This window comes from Phaseolus vulgaris, chromosome 6, assembly GCF_000499845.2.
Source record: "Phaseolus vulgaris cultivar G19833 chromosome 6, P. vulgaris v2.0, whole genome shotgun sequence".
NCBI classification, from domain to species: domain Eukaryota; kingdom Viridiplantae; phylum Streptophyta; class Magnoliopsida; order Fabales; family Fabaceae; genus Phaseolus; species Phaseolus vulgaris.
In genome coordinates, this window is record NC_023754.2 from 27,426,935 (window position 1) to 27,447,193 (window position 20,259).

The window sequence follows — 20,259 nt, forward strand, 5'->3', positions numbered from 1 at the left end:
TACCCCACCATCCGGTGTTCAACCGAGGCCGAGTGTCGAAGGAGAAGCAGGAGGACGAGAAGAATCTCAGTTCACCATCCAGTCACCTGACCGACCGAAGGAAGGAGAAGAAGACTTCAATAGTTCTCTAGGCCTCATCTCCCTAGTAACAACAAGCATGATTAAACCTTAAATGATAAAGTTAATGTTTTTCTTTAGCTTGAATTAATTAGTTCTTCTGAAAATTTCAGCAACCATGTGAAAAAACTGTTCGAAGATTGAATCTCTTAATAATATATAAAAGCAGAATAGTAGTGCATTTCTAAGATAATTTTCAACTCAATGAGAAAGACAGGCCCAAGTGTTTAAAGCGAGAGATATGAGTTGAATGCGCATGCAAAGTTTTTCTAACCTCCCACTGTGAGATCCTTCATTTCAACGGCAGGCTCATTTATTCTTTTGACTTTCCTTCACTACCTTCATTCTGGACACTTCGGATATTCTGCATCTATAATTGCCAGGCTCATTATAATTTAAGGACTGTATAGTTTACTTGAAAAAAATTATTTTTTTTAGCAAAAAACGATTACTGTTGAAAGGTACTAAAAATAAAAATAATTATAATATATAAATAAGTATGAATAATAATCTTATCTTCTAACCCTTTGTAAAATTAATTGGACTTAAATTTAATTTTTAATATAATATTTAAGTAGAAGAAGAGGGGTATTAGGTATTTAATACTTGATTGGCGGTCAAAGAGCCTTGGGAATGTAAGGTAGTTACTATTTATCCATTATAATAAAAGATGGGATGTCTTTTGTAAATAAAGAAAACTTATTATACCGATTAAGACTTTATCAATTATAGTAAATATTTCTAAAGTGAAAAAATAAATTTTATTTTGTGTTTTAACATTAACTATTTTTCTTAATCTTATCATAGTAAGTGCTTACCTTTTCACACAGCTAACGTCTTTTTAACCTTTATAACTGAGTTGGGAGTGTTATAAACTCACTAGAGTATTGCCTTTTGATTAAATCCTATAGTTATACATGGGTATTGTGTGTGTATGTGTTTTTTTTTCTTTCTTGTTTGAGTGAAGTAACTATTAGTTAGTTATTACCTTGGATTCTTGTTGGGTGTAAAGTACATGCATTACTTATTGGAAAATGATTCTTTGATTTTTCAATAACGATACGTATAATGTCAAACCATAAAGACTTTTGATGCTTGAATTTTCAACAAGAAAATACCCTAATTAACGCATTCACGCAGTGGATTAATCGTAATCACGGGATCATAATTGTAACCATGTTATGAGAAAACTTACTTAAATTTAAAGATGTGGAGATACAAAAAAAAGGTTATTATAATTTATTTATATATTAGATAATAGTTATAATTTACAAAATTAAATTTCAGAAATTTTTTTTTAGAAATACTTTTTTTTAAGAATTATTTTCTCCTTCAACTTTGTATATATTATTGTATTCCTTGTGTAAAAGCTTTTTTATTTAATTGAAATTAATTATTTTAAATCCCTTATTACCAGACTTTCTCAAACAAAATTTGAAACTGATTTTAATCCATTATACATATAATTTATAAGAGAAACGATTTTATTTAGAAGTTATCAAAACCAAACCTAAGTAATTGTTGGATGAAAATTGTATTCTTTACTATATGGAGTTTGAATCTTATCCGTGGTAGAAATTACGAGCTCTGTCTCCTAATAATTTTTGTTAAGTAGAAAAAAAAAGTCCCAAATAAGTGTGTGTTTACACATTTATTTACAATTTATTTCCAAATTAATTAATCTTCTTTTCAATAAAAAAAAGGTTTATTAAAAACATTGTTATTTTAAAAAGTATTATATTTATTGTTATTCATTCTAATAACATGAATGGAACTATTCAATACACCTAAATTTCTTTTTGTCAGTTACAAAAAGTTCCCTTCTCAATTTGATACTTCCTCTCCTAGTATTTTAATAAAAAAAATCCAATGGTGTTTGTAAATTTTCAAATGAAGTGTTTGTTTTAACATTAATTTATCTTAATATTAATTACCTTATCTATCTGAATAATATTAATATATTTATTAAGGGAGTTAAATTATTTTAAAAAACAATATATTCATTATTTTTGTTAATAACGTGTGAACATTGTTTGATTCTTTCCACACTAATTTCTAAATATGCTCTAAGTCTTTGTTTGGTTGTGAAACAGTGAAGATGGAAATAAGAAGTTTTTGTGGGAGCGAAACAGAAGAAAAATCATTTAAAAAAATTAATGAGACTAACTGTTTTATTTTCTCACATATTTATGTTTATTGTTTTATCTCTTTTCAACTAAATACTTCAATTCTCACCTATTTGTTATGCATTTTGATTATTTTCTTCAATTAATCGACCTATTTTTTCTTGTCCTACAGTAGTTCACGACTTTGTTTAACATTTTAATTTCTAAAGTTTATAAATTTTATCTTTAAAATACAACTGATTTAATAAAACTATATATTGGTATATTATAAATTAAGATATACCATTTACAGACTGAGACTTATACTCTTATTACCTCAAATAAATATTTTTTTCAACATTATCTTTTCTCTAGATCCATTTCACACACTATTACTTTGACATTTTGACTATTTTCGGAATCAAGTTTAAGAATTATTTGGTTGGAGGGAGTGACAGCAGAAAAAAAAGTATGAATAGGGGAGTCATGGCTAGGAACAAAAAAGATGCCCAAAATCCCATATTAGAAAAATATGTTCATAAAAAATTAAATTATTATGATGAATATAAATTTGAATTATATGATGAGCTATTTTGACAAGATATTTATAGCAAAATGAAAAGAAGTTCTTACTTAGCCAGGTAACAAAAAGTTTATTAAAGAAACTACAATTAGAGCTTTATAGACAGCTTTAGTTATTCACACTTTAGTTACACAAGTCAAATTCCAACTTATGCTCTAATATATTATAAAATTGTGTCTAATTAGTTATATATAATTTGCACTTTTAGATATTTTTATATTTTTACTTGATTAAAGATTGCTGCATTAATTTTGGTTAGAAAAGTTGTGTTGCACACTATAAAGTCTTTTTCTTTTTGCAATTCCTTTCACATTTATTTGTTAACAGAGTGATTGCTAAGTCTTTGATGATGTAATGCTTATTAGCATAATGTCTCATGTAGTCCACCAGCAAGATTTACACAGATATAGCAATTTACTCTTTTAACCTACTCCTTTTGGTAATTTTTATTATTATATTAAATTTATTAAAAATCACATAATTTTAGTTTTTATTTCATATTTATGCATGGTATAGTATCCACAGATCAAGAGCTAAATAGACCCCTTTTCCAGAATATATGTGTTGCAAACTAACATTAATTTTTATAAGAAGTTAACAAACTTTTCTTGCCAATTATAAAGGAAAAAATGACATTTTAAAATGGACCATAAACTATTTGATAAGTTGGTTGTAAAACAAGGTTTTTATACAAAATCATTAAAACATATAGGCCCAATTATCAACCAATTTACAAAGTCTATGCGAAAATCAAACTATTAAATGCCCCTCAATTTATGTGGAAATTAAATAGTTCTCTTGAATTAAAGTAAATATGTTTTTTATTCTTTAGTTACTGATTTAATCAAAGTAAATTATATACTGTAAAAGTACTAATGGTTCTATACATACAACAAACAATTTTGGTTTTCTTGATTTCTTTAAGCAATAATAAATTTGTATATGCACTCAATATATATGAATAAGTTATTAACATTTTTATTTTAATAAACATTCTTATCGTTTAAATTAATTTTTAAATATTTTTAAATTGTATGTTTCGTTATTTGAAATATTTGTGTAGTGAAAATTATTGTATCTTAAGATTACCCAGTAATGTTATTATCACGAATTTTTTGTTAAATCGTATGAAATAGTTACATGAGTGTAGTTTTGTAAAACTTAGGATGAAAATTAATGATGGAGTATTATAAAGTAGTTTAACTTTAAATTTAAAGGGCCCAAAAGTAAGCAGTATAATATAAATGCTATAAAATGTAGTTGTGAGTGAGAATTCTTTTCATTAATAATAATAAAGTACTAATGACAATAAATAAAGTACGATATATATTGTTGTTTTGTTTTGACTGATGAAGCAATTAGAAGACAAAAAAAAACAAAGTTAATTGTAGACACGGTTGACTCACAAAGTGTCGTTTTATTGGGTATGGTAGGTTAGTTGGTTAGGTTTGTTTTCTTACATAATCATTATGTCCAAAGTTCATCACAGAATTTTGTTTCAGTAATCAACCTGGATTTAATAATTTTGGTTCGCTGGAATAAATATTTTTTTATTCAAATAATGCTTTACTTTTACAAAAAACAATTACCATGCTACAGTATTTATAGTAAGCTTCTCAATTTTTACATGAAATAATATTCAATTATTTTCCTCCTACAATATTTAAATTTATGTGTGGATCATGCTTTGGTGTGAAAGAGTGCATTACAGTGAAGTTTCAACTTAAGTGGATTTTTAATCACTTTCATATATTTTTGTGTGTACTTTAACTACCCAACATGAGACTAATTCCTTAATACTTTCCATCTAGTGCAACTAGCTTAACTCAATTACAATTTCTCTTCAATATAGGTTTGGTTCAAGGGCAACCAGTTTACCTTTTAATTATTGTATGAATTTATGCATTTATCCTTGAGTTTTCTTAAAAATTAATGGACCAATTGTTTTTTTTTATTTACTAAACACTTATTTTTTTTGTACTAGATTTTTATGTTGTTTAGATTTTGGGTATATAGATTCCAATATGATATTAGATATTTTAAGTAGGTGTAATTTCCAAGGTGTGGGAGAGTGGTTTGGTAAAGTTTTGAATGCTAGTGATCTATTTGTCAAAAAAATGCTACTATACCTTGACTTATGGTCTTCTCTCCCTTTTTATAATTTTATTTGTTTTAATTAATGTTGGAGTTGTTTCCTTACCAAAAAAAATATATTTAATTTTTATTTCACATTGTTTCTAGATGATAATCTACAGAGATATGATCCTAAGAGTGTGACTCTTCAGATTATAAATTATTGTAAACACATGCACACTAGTAAATTTTCAAAAGAACTAAATAAGAATTCATCTTTTATTCAATTATGCAACATCTCCAAAGTAGACATTAGTTTTTTTAATAAATATACATGGTACCTTCTGATTACCAATGTGTGCAGTGAAATACTACCTCTGAAGAAAAAGGGTGAATAAATAGAAGGAATATTACCCAAACTTGTGTGTTCAGTATTTCATTTCTAATTTAATACAAAAGTTAAGTGTGTTTTTTCTTTCTTTTTTTTACTGCTCCTCATACATGATTCTTCCACAGAAATACCATTCTTTTAGGATTTTTAGATTTTGATAATCTTCAAAACCATATAAGAACATAATGCAACATGTATGGTCATGTGCAAACTTTGTATGTATTTCTTTGGTTATTAATTTATATTGGTCCCCATTCAGTTTAACAAGAGAAATAGTGAAATAGATACACAAACCTTATAGGTCACCTTGTGACTATGCCGTTATTATGTTGTGAGTTGCTATGTCATATTCAATTTCAACTGTAATAAGACTGTTTCTTCCTGCACCTCCATATCTTCTTTTGGCACCTCCATACACAACATGAAAATACATTTTTATCCTTCTTGTGCCACTTCCATAAAATAACTTTCGGATTAATCCGGAAATGCATTTGAAAAAAGACTTCCGAATTACATAATCCAAAAGTTAAAAAAGACTTCCGGATTATGTAATCCAGAAAGTAATGCATCTGAGAAAAGACTTCCGGATTATATAATCCGGAAGCTAATTACAAATTTGAAAAATGACTTCCGGATTATGTAATCCGGAATATTACAGAGGGGCATTTTTGGAAATATGAAAATCTATGGAGGTGAGAGAAGAAGCTATGGAGGTGCAGGAAGAAGCAGCCCTGTAATAAACATGCAGCTAGTTATTGGGCCTTGACCCAGTGACTCTGCCTATGATGAACTTCAAGTTATGTCCAAGAATCATAATCAAAGTAATTTTACCATGTAGCTCTAAAATGTCACAAGCAGAAGTACCTTACCGATATTAGTTATTTAAATTTGAGAAAAGTTTGAATTTTTTTTTAAATTATTTTTTATTTAATTTGATTCAATCTTCTATTCAAAAGCGTACCTATGCGTTGTCTTTGTAATTATTAATTATTTTAACAATTTATTTTGACTATATTTAAGACAATATTTAAAAAAAAATCATAGAGATTAAAAACTCAGTTTTAAGTTTAAAGATGGAAAATATTTTAAATTTAAGAAAACAGAAAGATATATATAATTTAAGAAAGAATATATAAACCATAAGCTTAGACTTAGAGGTAATGATGAAGTTGTCATGGACATCAATGCTCTTAAAAGAAATTGACAATGTCTTACCTTCATCAAAAAGCCTATGCAAAATGACAAAGCTCTTATTTCTTTCATCAATTTGTTTAACTCTATCTTTAAATTACTTTTAAAAAACATCAATATTTAAAATAACTTCATTCTGCACATGAAAATCATAGTAAAAGTACATAAAAGAAAAGATGATGCAAAGCTAGGCAAAAGTAGTAACTAAGGGTGGATTTTATCATAAGATTTGTTTACCTCTAAGAGTCGAGAAGCAATGCTAGACAGAAGGGACAGATTCTGCAATCTATTGCACAACTACACTTCTGATGTCTATTACAATTTACCATTGCACAATTACACTTTCAATGTCTTATGCATATTACAATTTACAATGTCTTTTGAGGAATCTGGATTGCCTGCAGTCAGTAAAGTGACTTCGGAATCTTGTCTAATATCAGATCATGGTTGATAAACACGACATATGATATCACTGTTTTATACTAGAGGATTCTGGATTGCCTACAGTCAGTAAAGTGACTTCGGAATCTTGTTTAAAATCAGATCATGGTTGATTTACACATGACATATAATATGAACTGTTTTTTCCTAGAGGATTCTGGATTGTCTGCAGTAAGTAAAGTGAATTAGGAATTTTGTTTAAAATCAGATCATGGTTAAAAAACACATGACATCAGTATTAACTTTTTTTTTCCTACGGAGAATCCATTTTTGGGACGTCTGAGGCTGATGTGACAGTAAACTGCTATATGCAAGCTAAGAACAGATACTGATATTCTGCCACAGACATCTCCATCATACCCGCATTACTATCTCTTCCTTTATATCCGAGTCATTTACTTTTAGGTATGTTTTCCTCATTAAAACAAATTTGATGCAGCCCCAGCCCTTTACAAGTTTCCTTTTCAAGATTTGTTCCCAGAAGAAGGGTTACATCTTATAAAGAAAGCAAAAGAGTTATAATATAAAACAGTCGTCTACTTAATATTTGCATCTTTGACAACTAAGGAAGCTGGGAGGGCAATACTAATATTCAGAACAGAAGTTATGTAGTCCAGGAAAACAACAAAATTAATATGCAAGAATCATCGCCTAATCGTATAATAAAAATAAGAATCCAAGAGAAAAATATCCTCAAGGAACATTACAGGCCACAGGAAGATAGGCTTGAACTACAAATGAGTGAATTGATAATACTCAGCAAAATAAAATGACATATCCAGAACACTAAACTTTACTTTTCAGCATCCAATTTTGGCTTCAGCAGATACAAAAACTGTCAATTTCAAATCACACTCGCTGAACTTCGCAAAGCAAAAACTAGAACACTCCTTCAACTTATCAAAGCAAAAACTAGAACACTGAAGAAGCTGAAAACAACCACAGGCTTTCAATCAATAAAAAACTAACCCCAGAAATAAAAAATAGGATTGAATATCCAAACAAGAATGATTCGATCCTAGTATATCAAGAAAAAACTAAGTCCACAATATAGTACCACGAAGCTGACTATTGTATCAGCACATTACAAGGCAGACACAAATAGCTATCTAATTTCTTTTTTCTTACACAGTTCCAACCAACAAAAAACATAACCTTATTCTTACCAAAGTAAAATAAGAAACAGCTAAAACCACTAGGAAAACCTTAATCCAGATTGAATCTGAGAACCAAGACCAGAGGAGAAGAAGAATCATTCAGAGCGATTGGCGAACCTCTCAACGTTGGTATCGCTCAAATTGATTCCAACCATGGCTTCACCCAAGCCGCAACTGACCTCAGCCAAAATCTCGGGGTCGCTGTAATGAGTCACGGCCTGAACAATGGCTCTAGCCCGTTTGGCGGGGTCACCGCTCTTGAAGACGCCGGAGCCAACGAAGACGCCATCGCAGCCGAGCTGCATCATGAGGGCCGCGTCGGCGGGGGTAGCGACGCCACCTGCGGCAAAGTGGACGACGGGGAGGCGGCCGAGTTGCTTGGTCTGCATGACAAGGTCGTAGGGCGCGGCGATGCTCTTGGCGAAGGTGAAGACCTCGTCATCGTCCATGTTGCGGAGAACCCTAATGTCGCTCATGACGGAGCGGACGTGACGCACGGCCTCGATGATGTTGCCGGTGCCAGCCTCGCCCTTGGTGCGGATCATGGCGGCGCCCTCGCGGATGCGGCGGAGGGCCTCCCCAAGGTTGCGGCAGCCGCAGACAAAGGGGATGCGGAAGTTGTGCTTGTTGATGTGGTTGGCGTCATCTGCCAGGGTGAGAACCTCGCTCTCGTCCACGTAATCGATGCCTATGGCCTCCAGGATCTGGGCCTCTACGAAGTGTCCGATGCGGGCCTTAGCCATGACGGGGATGGTGACGGCCCGCTTGATTTCCTTAATCAGCTGTGGGTCGCTCATGCGGGCCACGCCACCCTGGGCCCGGATGTCGGCGGGTACGCGCTCGAGGGCCATGACGGCGCAGGCCCCAGCCTCTTCGGCGATGCGGGCCTGGTCGGCGTTAACGACGTCCATGATAACGCCGCCACGGAGCATCTGGGCTAGACCGACTTTGACGGAGAAGGGGGACTTCTTGGTTTCAGTGATGGCACCGTTGCCATCATAGAGGGCAACCACACGAGATCCTTCTCCTTCCATTGAGTGAGGTATAGGTGTGGTTTGTGTGTGTGTGTGTGTGTGAGAGAGAGAGAAATGAAGAGAAAAAGAGAAGAGAAAGGATTGTTGTTGTGCGGTGGGAAAAAAAGAGAATGCAAATGAGATGCTTATGTAGTCCTCACATCTCTCCTTTTGTGGCCTTCCCTGCCTTCATCCCTCCCAATCAAAAGCAGCCACGCATTCATCCACTATCTCATCATTTCATATTTATCTTCCCCTTCCCTCTTCTTCACTCTCCCTTTCATCCCTATATTTATACCTTTTTCATTTTTCTTTTCTTTTTTTCCCTTCTCTTTAATTTTATTATTTATTATTTTCCTTTCACATTTTATAAATATATTTATAACACCTTTTTTCTTTTTTTGAGGTCACCTATTTATGAACTCAGACGTGTATACAGATTTTTATTAAACTGGTATTTTAACTTGTGTAAGAAATATTGATTTATATAATTAAAAATTTATTATAAATATAAATAATGCTGAAAACTAAGTTTAGTGTAATTAAATTTTTCATTAAATTTTGACAATGATAAGGATGGTAATAGTTACCATTAAGTTTTTTACATTAGATTTATAAATAGAAATAAGTTTATTATTTTTTTTTCATCATTAATATTTACTATATTAAATACGAATAAATTAATATTTACTACATTAAATACGAGTGAATTAATATTCATTATTTACTGCGTTAAATAGAAATAATTTAAACTCTTTAAAATTGAAAGCAAAATATTTAATTAGTCTCTCCTCATTTTACAATCGAAAAAAATGTTTTTAAACTTCCTCTATTATTGTTTTGAAATTACATATTTTTTAGGTCTCGCTTGTAAAATGAAAGAGAGAGATATTAAATGAAAATTGAAATTCTTCAGATTTTGTAATTTTTAAATAATTTTCGGCCCAAAAAAAGAGTGTTAGAATATGTGAGAGTGTTTCTAGTACTTTTATTCTTTTATGATTTTCAATAGATTTTACTAGTAGTAGAAGTTGTATTAGAAACAAGATATTAGGAAGTATGTTACTAAATTTATCTTAAATTAAAATTAATTCTATTAAATTTTTCAAGTAAATCAAAAAAATAATAAAGCATTTATTAAAAGTACACAATTTTATAAAAAAAAAGGAAAATAATTACCGAAATAATTTTCTTGCAATGTTGAAAACTCAAATTTATAATCTATATCGTTTTCATAAGTCCATAGATTAATTTGAGCATTTTTAGTTCATAAATTCATAATTCATTTCTTTGTGGCTAGAAAGAGAGATGCATGACATCTCTATATTTTGTTAAACAAGACATAAAATAAAATAAAGAGACGACGAATGTTAAATGAAAAAAACGAAAAGTTGGGGTAGAAAACTATATATTATTATATATTATTGCATATTATGTATATTAGATGGTAGAAAGTAATAACATCTTTTGCATGTTTTTTTTACTTTAAACAAAAAATTTGAAAGAAATAAGAACAAGTTCCTAAAACTACTATTTTACTTATTGTTAAAATATAAGAAGGATATAAATTATTTTTAATATGTTTTTGTAACATTAATTGTTAAGTTTTAAAAGAATGTGAAAATTAAGGAATATAATATTTGATATTATAAGGTAATATGTTGAGAAAAATAGTTGATGTTAAAAATATCATATTTTATATTTTCTACGTATTTAGTGGTATGTTTAGTTTGTTAATTAGAATATTTTATGAATGTGTTTGGTCATGAGAGTATGTAATGATTTTAGAAGTTTAAGTTTGGTTAATTAAATTGTAAAACAAAAGAAACTGATAATTTTTGTTAATACTTAAAGATAAATGATAGTGTTATTTGGTCACAATTCTTAAGTTTTATAACGGAAATGTATATATAAATGAGCTATTGAATAGTTGAAAGTAATGAAAATAGTGAATTTGTACATTTTGTATTGTATGTTTTGGTAATTAAAATATAAAATGTTTGAAGTGGGCTAAATTGATTCAAATTATCTTATTTAGAAAAAAAAAAGTAATATATTATATGTATGAAAAAATAATAGTAACATTATTGGAACAATTTGACAAAATCTATGCATTTACGCAAATTCAGATTTAGTCGTTGGAGGATAATAGAGTCGCTAAACGAAAATAATTTAAAGGAAAATCTGAATTTCTTGTTTGTTAAACGATTAAAAGGTTGTTTAGAAAGTAAACTAGTTACTAAGTAATTTTGCATGTGTTTGATTTGCTAAGCAAACAGAATTGGTGATTGAATGAAGATGATGTTTCTTAGAGTTTAAATAATGTTTATATATATATAACTTATTATATACAGGATAAATAGTAGATTCAATAAATTAAATATTTACATATTTTTTTCAGTATAATAAGAAAATAATAATATTATTAAAAAAATATTAATTTTATAAATTTTTTTAACTCGGATAATGGTGTAGGTAACGAATATGTATGTGATATTTAATAATTTTTCACGTGTGTTTAAAAATAAAATGAACATTAATATGTTATTAGTCTTAAAAGAGTTACTAAATTTTTTTAATTTATAAAATAAAAAATAAAATATTCTCAGTTAATGACATATTAATATTAATCTTTCTTTTAAATAACTTACATAAAAATTATTAAGGCTAGACATTTTTTCTCAAATATTTTAACTATTCACGAAGTTCGAACTAAACTAATGTACTCAAAACGAAATATACAAATATTCTTTATACTAAATTTACTATATATATATAAGTTATTCATAAAGTTGAAGTTTTTATTATTTAATAAATTAAACTCAAATTTTCCAATATTTTTTTAACTATTTATGAATGATTTTTCTATTTAAATTGACAAAGAAGTTTTGTTAGAAATTTTAATTTATATATTATTTATGAAAGTATGTAAAAAATAGCAGTAACTTAAACATACTCTCAGCAGCTGGACTCAACTTAAGTATACACATGTAAAACAATAATGATTGAGAATAGGTATAGTTTGTCTTTTGGGTATGTACTTTTATGTGATTCTATTTTAATGTTTGTTTCAATAGTTTTGCTTTCAATTAAAAACTGTGGAAAAAGTATAACCCATCTATCATTATGATGTCATAAGATTAGCATTGTAGTATGGCGGCGACATGAGTACGTGCAATAAAGTTTTTTTTTTATTGTGGCAATTGGCACTCCACAAAGCTTTTATTTAGAATTGCCACGTTTTAATATATATAAATAATCTATTAACTGAAAATCATGTTACTCTAGCAGTATTGAATTTAATTTCTAGTGAAGTTTTAGGTTTTGGAAAAGGTTTTGTTAACACTGGACAGAGTAAATAAGACTATTCAACAATCCTTTATAATAATATTATAATATTTTAAATTACAAATTAAGATGGAAATAGTTAAAATATTATTTTATTTGTATGTTAAGAGTGTGATTTTACTCTGTGCAGTGTCTAAGGTATAAGGTTCCTTTTGTTTTTATTGTTGTAAGAAAGTGCTTGTGTAGTTCCAGAACCAAAAGTGGTAGTATGCATGTGAACTTCTTTTCCAAAATAACCAATTAATAAACTTCATCTAGAATAGTGATCTCTTCTCGTGACTAATTATTACGAGCCTTATTTTTATACTTTTATTTTGTGCAAACTAATCTTCATTCACAAACTAATCCTTCATAAGGAGTTTATAATAATAATAAAAAACGTGCGTTGCAGATGAATTTTCGATTGCCACTTGTTTAACAAAGCCGCCCCATTAATAGAGTATCAAAAAGCTGTTTCAAAATGTAAAAAAAAAAAATAGTTTTTTCATTAGTTGCGAGAGGATGAACTAAGTATTAGTACCATGAAACCAAAATTTATTTTAATATATAATGTATAACTCTTTAAGACGCGATTGGTTTTATTAGAAATGGTAAACAATGTATAAGTTTTTTTTTATTATTATAAAAGATTTCATGTTATTATTATGCAATTTGAGAACGATTGATATTTCAATTTGTTATTATATAAAAATATTTTTATTAAAATAATAAATATAAAAATAGTGAGGAATTAGAAAAAAAACTCATCAAAACTCATATGTTATAAAAACCAATACATAAATAAATTATAAAAACAAACTAACTAAGAGTTTATTATACCAATAAAAGTTTTAATTCTTTTATAAAAAAAAAGTTCACATGATATGCCATGAATGCAAAATGTACCATGAATGTAAAATGAAAAAGACTAGTTATGTAAGTATTTGTATTAAAGTCCTTTTACATGGAAGTGTACCAGATTTGCTGAAGTTGATATTTGTATTAAAAGGTTTCTCAATAAAGGTGTAATTAATTATGAAAATATGAGTGTGAATGTGAATAAGGGTGTGGATGTTGTAGAGTGTATTCCACTCTTATTATTTTTTAACTTTGAGTGAATTTTTTTTATTGAATTGGAAAAATTAATCAACATAAATTTGTAGAAAAATTTATTAGGTTTTTTTTTTATCAAAATAAGAGTTAACTTGATAGGATTAATACAACTCTATATATTTTATTTAGGTTATGCCAATGTATACGAGTATAAAGAAACAGTGGATTAGAAGTTAATATTTTAATGTTTTAGTATTTGAAATGTTATGAGATCGTCTTTTAATTAACGACAATAGGGATGATGATATATGTATGCGTGGAAGTTTCTGAGAATGATTAATATGATTTGGTAACTAGTACTTATAATTATACAGGAAAATCTTGTATTGAATTAATTAAATTGGTTTGAATTAATGTGAGTGATAATTATCTAGGTGGTAATTTATTTAAGAGATTTAATAATATTGAGCATTAAGTAATTTTCAAGTCGAAAAACCAGAGTAAATCTTCCATTAAAGTGCTTTCACGTGATACTCAAATGTTGCTTTCTCGATTGTTTCTATAGGCAAATTCAAACAACTCAACTTTAAGAATAAAAAACATTTTATGATCACTGAAGCAATAAAATTTATTATGTACAATAATCAAGTGAAACTGAAAATGTAACTGATACATAAACTTAAGAAAGTGTAACACACTGTTTTAAATATTCTTGTTGTATATATTATATATTGAGTTGAATTTGACTAGTTTAACGTTTATTGGTGTGTATGCGGTGTGATTGTAATTATAAAAATTAGTGATACATGAATGAACAATATATATTATATATTTTAAATAGATATCAGAAATTCAAAATACAAACAAGCACAATATTAGATGATATATAATGATAGAGTAATAATTATAATAAAATAATATGTAATTATTATTATTATTATTATTATTTTCACAACTTACTATTAAATTGAGCATTTCTTTTACATAAATTACATATACAAACTTTTATATTAATCTAAAATTATTTAATATGTCTTATATATACATTAATGGAACGTATATTTTAAAAATATACTAAAGTATGATTAATTTTAATAAAAGTTTATATGAATAATTATAATAATAGAAAATTGCAACGTAATTGTTAAATCAACAAAATTTACTTTATATATGAAGTTATTAATTGTATAACATTTAACAAAAAATAGATTTATTCCTCTCCATATTTTAGTTAATATTTTTATTTGATGTTTTTATTTCAATAATATTAATTATCTTCATTTTATGTAAAAAAAAATTATATTGTCCACGAGTAAAGATATCTTGAATGTTTTGTCTCGTGTTATTTAAATATGAACATATAATTTTGTAAGGTTTGATAGCTTTTTCAAAATATTGAATTAAATGAAAAAATATTAGAAATCCACAATTTTGTATAATATGAAAGAAATTTAATTATATAATAATTGATCGTAATAGAATTGTGTTATAAAATAAGTGATATTTTTTTTATAAATATATCCAACACATACTATATTGGTAGACGTAGATGATAAAATAAAATGAATGCAGTGTGTATTAATTAATTAATTATCATTTGAAATGGTGTAATAACTACACGAATCTTATCACCAATTCAAATAATGTGTTTCACATATTAAAAAGAAAAGTTATCGATTTTCTTCTGACGACGATTCAATTATTATCAACGTAAAGTCGAAATATATAACATTTTATTTTTCTTTTCAGATGAGCCTTATTCGAATCAATCTGTGGCCAGAATCTGCATAAAATTTTGATAATAAACACTGTTTTCCTTGATTATTTAAAAACCCTGGTGTCATATCCTAGACCAACAAAAAAAAAAATGTAAAAAACAAAAAGAAAAAAAAAATCTTAAGGTGACTGATTTTTCAGTTATCATCTTACACAAGTGAGACAAGAAGTGAAACATATGGATGTTCTAAAAACACGCCTACGTATATCGTTGCATTTTTAATAAATAAAAAAACTCATCATAGCACATTGTTTACAGAACGAGTAAATAATAAATATACCTTTTTATTGTAATATGTTAACATTATCACATATTTATGTGTTTTCCTTCTGAGAAGATACTTACTCAAATGAATTTGTGGCTACACTGTATTATCCAGCTATTTAATTTGAGAAGGGGATTATATAAATGAAAAAATGTTTAACCAAAGGAATCATAAACATAAGGTTAGAAGAATTAGTATAAAATAATATTAAATTTTGAAATAAAGAGAGGTTTTAGAGGATGAGATAAAGGCGTGAAGGGAGGCATTGGTTTTCAATATCGAGTTTGGTTAGTGGGCAGAGAGAAGAAATTGTATTTTGAATTGAAGACGTCGATTACATTGTTCCACCTCCACTTGTGTAATTAGAAGTACTACGTCACACAACACGACAACAGTGGTCAATTGTTTCGTTGTTTTGTTCGCCATGTGGTCTGGCGTCTCACTCACGTATAACCAATTAGAGTTTGTGGTCTCTTTCATTCAATCCTCCTTTGCTTTTTTTACTTTGACGCTCTTTGGACCAGTTAACTTTCTTTTTAATAAAAAATCTTCCACTGCTGTCATTCTCACTCTCAGGTTGAACAATGTCACGTTGAGATTTTTTTTTTATTGGGTGTTTGGAAAGGGCATCAAAATAATTCCTTTATTTATTTTAGCCAAATTTTTCCTCCAACTTGTAACTTTTTCGTGCACCTTCGTATTAATATTAAAAGGGGATTTTGATCATTTTAAAGTACTTTTACAAAAAATTTAATCTTACTTTTTTTTAAATACGACACTTTCATACTTTTTCTCTAACCACATATTTTTTTTATCAATCATATCACACTTCTTTTTTTCTCTTAGTGTTTCATAGTTTCATTTTTAAACGTAGTGAGAAGATTGATGAAAAAATTAATTATATTTAATGTTTTCTAATGTAACGAATTTTATTTTCTAGTTTTTTATTTAATTTTTGCAGCTCAATAATTTATTTTCTTGAACTGTGATTTTCAAAAAATAAAAAAATAAACAAATGAAAACACTTTTAGTGTTGGTGAAAACATTACAAAATTTATTTCAATCAGCAACGTTTACTATCCACCACCATAAGTAATCACATAAAAAAAAAATATCACACCATTATATTCAGAAAGTGTTGTGGAAAATTAAAAATATCCTAAAGAAAAATATGAAAGTATATGGAAAATTTGCCAATTTTATTTATTATTGATTACATGGGGTCTTGCTGAGATTCCAGGCCCAAAAACATTGATGTCTAACTTGGACCCATATTATAAAAGCATCCAAGCAAATATTCATCATATTCTTCCATTATACAACATCATATACTAAGAAAACTACGTATTGGTATTTGATTTCATTGGTATAACTTTGTCAAACAAAACCTATATTATTAATTAAGACATTGCGAACATGCATAAATAGTAAGACATAATAAACTGATGGATGGTTACGTATAGGAAAATAATATATAAGGGTAATATATCAAATCCACAATATAATTATAATAATAATAATTTATTTTTTATCAAACACAAATAAACCATTAGAAATATGACGGTGACATATTTTTTTCTATCAATATATGTTTTATTTTCATTTTAAGGATTTTATAAGCGACAAGCTAATTTGGGTTAAATGTGACTTTTTTAAATACGTTCTAAATTATTAATAATGGTCAATTTTTGTTTTTAAATTTTTTTATTCCGTACATAATGTTACAACTTTACTTTAAATCTAATAGAGTATTTATACTACATTTTCTTACTTCTTCAAGATAAAATATATTTAAAATAATTATATTTATCCTATTTGATTATTTAAAATCTAAAATCACATTCATAACTATAATTACTTCAACTACTTAATTACTCAATTAAATATCCAAAATATACATAAATATGAATCTCGCCTTATCAAACTTAATAAATTTCTCATATATCAAAATAAACTATTCCACATCATCATGTTAGCTTCCTTACCTAAAGGTAGTTTGTTAGGTAATAAAATGTAATTTCAACATCTAAGACTTTTAACTCAAAATAGAATAATTTTAAAATATTTGTTTGTCGAATCTTTAACTATAAAATCAACACCTTCACTCCTTAAGATCATCACTAAATTTTATTTTTCAATATACTCACACACGTAAAATATAAAACTTACACATATGAAAACAAAGATAACGGGTACACACTTACTAGGATCAAAATTTTAATTGTCATATCTTAATCTACCTTTCAAGGTCACTTGATGAGATCTAAGTAGTAAAAAAGATAGATGAGATGTCAAAAAATCACTTAAAAAAGAATTTAAAGAATTTAGAGGAATATAATTTTATAACAAACAAAGAATACAGTATTTAAATTTATTTAAAGAATTTTTTTAGAAGGCATATTTATTATTTATTTAATTTAAATCTTATTACCTAAATAAATAAAAAAACAGATCTTTAAAAGATAATTATAATTTAGGAATTTTATATTAAATACTGTAGGACAATTTTTTTTTTTTTATAAAGAAACATTCTTAAAAATAAACTTTGATTATTTTCCTAACTAAAAAAAATCATCAAAGGAGGTGACAATAAAAAAATCACCTTTAAGGAAGGAAATTAATTTCATATGTAATTAGGTATTTTTGACATACCGGACATATTTATAATTTTTTCACATAATATCTGAATCACTCCCTTTAATTGTCTTTAGTGATATTGAATCTTTAATAAACCTTTGACAACGTTGAAAACCATTTAAATAATTATGTGCATTAATTAACCATTAATGTTCAATAAAGTTAGTAATCAATATAAGATATTTCTGTGATTTTATATAATTTAGAAGATAAAAGAGAAGAAGAAAATATATAATCCAAACAAGTCAACCAAATAATGATTTAATTAGCAAAACAATTTTAACTAAAATAATGCATTGATAAATACTTAAAACTCAAAGTAACATAAACAGTGACAAATATTTTTATAAGAATCAATCCAACTCAAGGAGCATTTATCTTAATAAATACTAAATAAAAACTTTAATTTTTTTTTTTATATTTTTAGGTGCATAATAATAAAAAATAATCTAATGTACTACTTTTTGGTTAGAAACATAACAAATTATTTATTTTCTGATATTAGTTTTACGTTTGAACAAATTATTGTTTTCACAGGAACCAGTGCAACTCAAAGTTCCACATGAACACCTTATCTTGTTATTCTATGAAAAGAAGTTTTTTATTTCCCACTTTTTAACTTTCCATAAAGAAGTATTATCTGTTCATCTAATTGGTTAATTTAATCTTTCTAATTTTATACGGAAAAAAAAATATACAGTCGGATTATCCATTTCAATTGTTTTCTAAAACTACATATTTGTGTGGGTGTAAATTACACTTTCGTTAATAACAAAACCAATTCTTACCCACTTAGATTTTTGTCCTAAATTTTCATTAATATAAAATAAAGAACAAAATTAGGGAAACTTCGGAAACTGAAGTTAAGATAAGCACAGCAAAGAAACAAAACAACAGTAACTACCCAAAAGGCAAAAATTCGAAACAAGAAGACAATAATATAGCTTCGGTTCCGAAGCTGCTCATTACCGTTGCACCGTACCTAGAGTTTAAAACTGGCTTCAATTCGACAGAGACACCATCACAATCGCATCATTCTTTGCATTTCTCTCTCTCTCTGAAATCCAAAGAATCCAAAAATGGTATCAAAGGTGAAGAGAGGACCAGTGAAGTCCATCAAGGACCTTCGTAACAATAACAACCGTCGTTGGCGCCGGAAAACCCCAATAAAAAATGTGGTGGCGGCGTCCTCCGCTGCCCTGGCCTCCATCCGCCGCCGTATCACGAAACTCTTCTCGAAGATCGCGCGCATCAGCACCACCCACAAGAAAAAAGCAACCTCCTACAAGATCCTCAAAAAGACAACAACGACAGAAGAACACGAAGAACAACTCGATGCCATTCGCCGCACCCTGGTGTTCGACGATGCCACCACCACGCCGCTCCTCCCTCCTTCCCTCTCCATCAGAAAAACCGTGTTCCTCGACCTTGACGAAACGCTCGTCCACTCCCACCCCTCGCCGCCGCCGGAGCGCTTCGACTTCGTCGTCCGGCCGGTCATCGACGGCGAGCCCATGGACTTCTATGTCCTCAAGCGCCCCGGCGTCGACGAGCTCCTCGAGGCCCTCGCCTCGAAGTACGAGGTTGTCGTTTTCACGGCAGCACTAAAGGAGTACGCGTCCATGGTGCTGGACCGGCTCGACCGGAACCGGTTCATCTCGCACCGGCTCTACCGCGATTCGTGCCGCAACATAGACGGGAAGCTCGTGAAAGACCTTCAGGAAACGGGTCGCGATCTGAAACGGGTTGTTATAGTGGATGATAACCCAAGTTCATTTTCGAACCAACCCGAGAATGCAATTCTGATTCGGCCCTTTGTGGATGACATTTTCGACCGGGAGCTTTGGAAATTGAGAAGCTTTTTTGAGGGGTCTGATTGCTGTGATGACATGAGAGATGCTGTTAAGCGCTATGCCGCTGTGCATCAGCAACATTAGATTTCTTCTTCTTATTATTTGCATTTTGTATTTTTATTTTACTTATTTCCTTCCCCTCGTTTGTTGAACTATCAGTAGTTTGTTCAATGTCTGTTGAGAAGGAGGGAAAATGCTGTGTATTACTAATTCTTTAGTTAACTTTAATTCATGTGTTACTTATTGGTTCTTTCTCTTTCACTATTTTCTACTAAT

The 20,259-nt window shown here is 28.7% G+C and overlaps 2 protein-coding genes across 2 annotated transcripts; one reads left to right on the top strand and one right to left on the bottom strand.

The window, feature by feature from the left end:
* Positions 1-7,627: 7,627 nt before the first annotated feature.
* On the bottom strand, positions 7,628-9,332 carry LOC137832443 (pyridoxal 5'-phosphate synthase subunit PDX1). Its single transcript, XM_068640611.1, has one exon. The coding sequence runs from the start codon at positions 9,090-9,092 to the stop codon at positions 8,154-8,156; it is 939 nt and encodes a 312-aa protein (XP_068496712.1). The 5' UTR covers positions 9,093-9,332; the 3' UTR covers positions 7,628-8,153.
* A 9,796-nt stretch (positions 9,333-19,128) lies between these two features.
* LOC137832447 (uncharacterized) lies at positions 19,129-20,222 on the top strand. The gene has a single exon (XM_068640615.1). It carries the CDS (start codon positions 19,210-19,212, stop codon positions 20,065-20,067), a length of 858 nt encoding a protein of 285 aa, XP_068496716.1. The 5' UTR covers positions 19,129-19,209; the 3' UTR covers positions 20,068-20,222.
* The last annotated feature ends 37 nt before the right edge of the window (positions 20,223-20,259 follow it).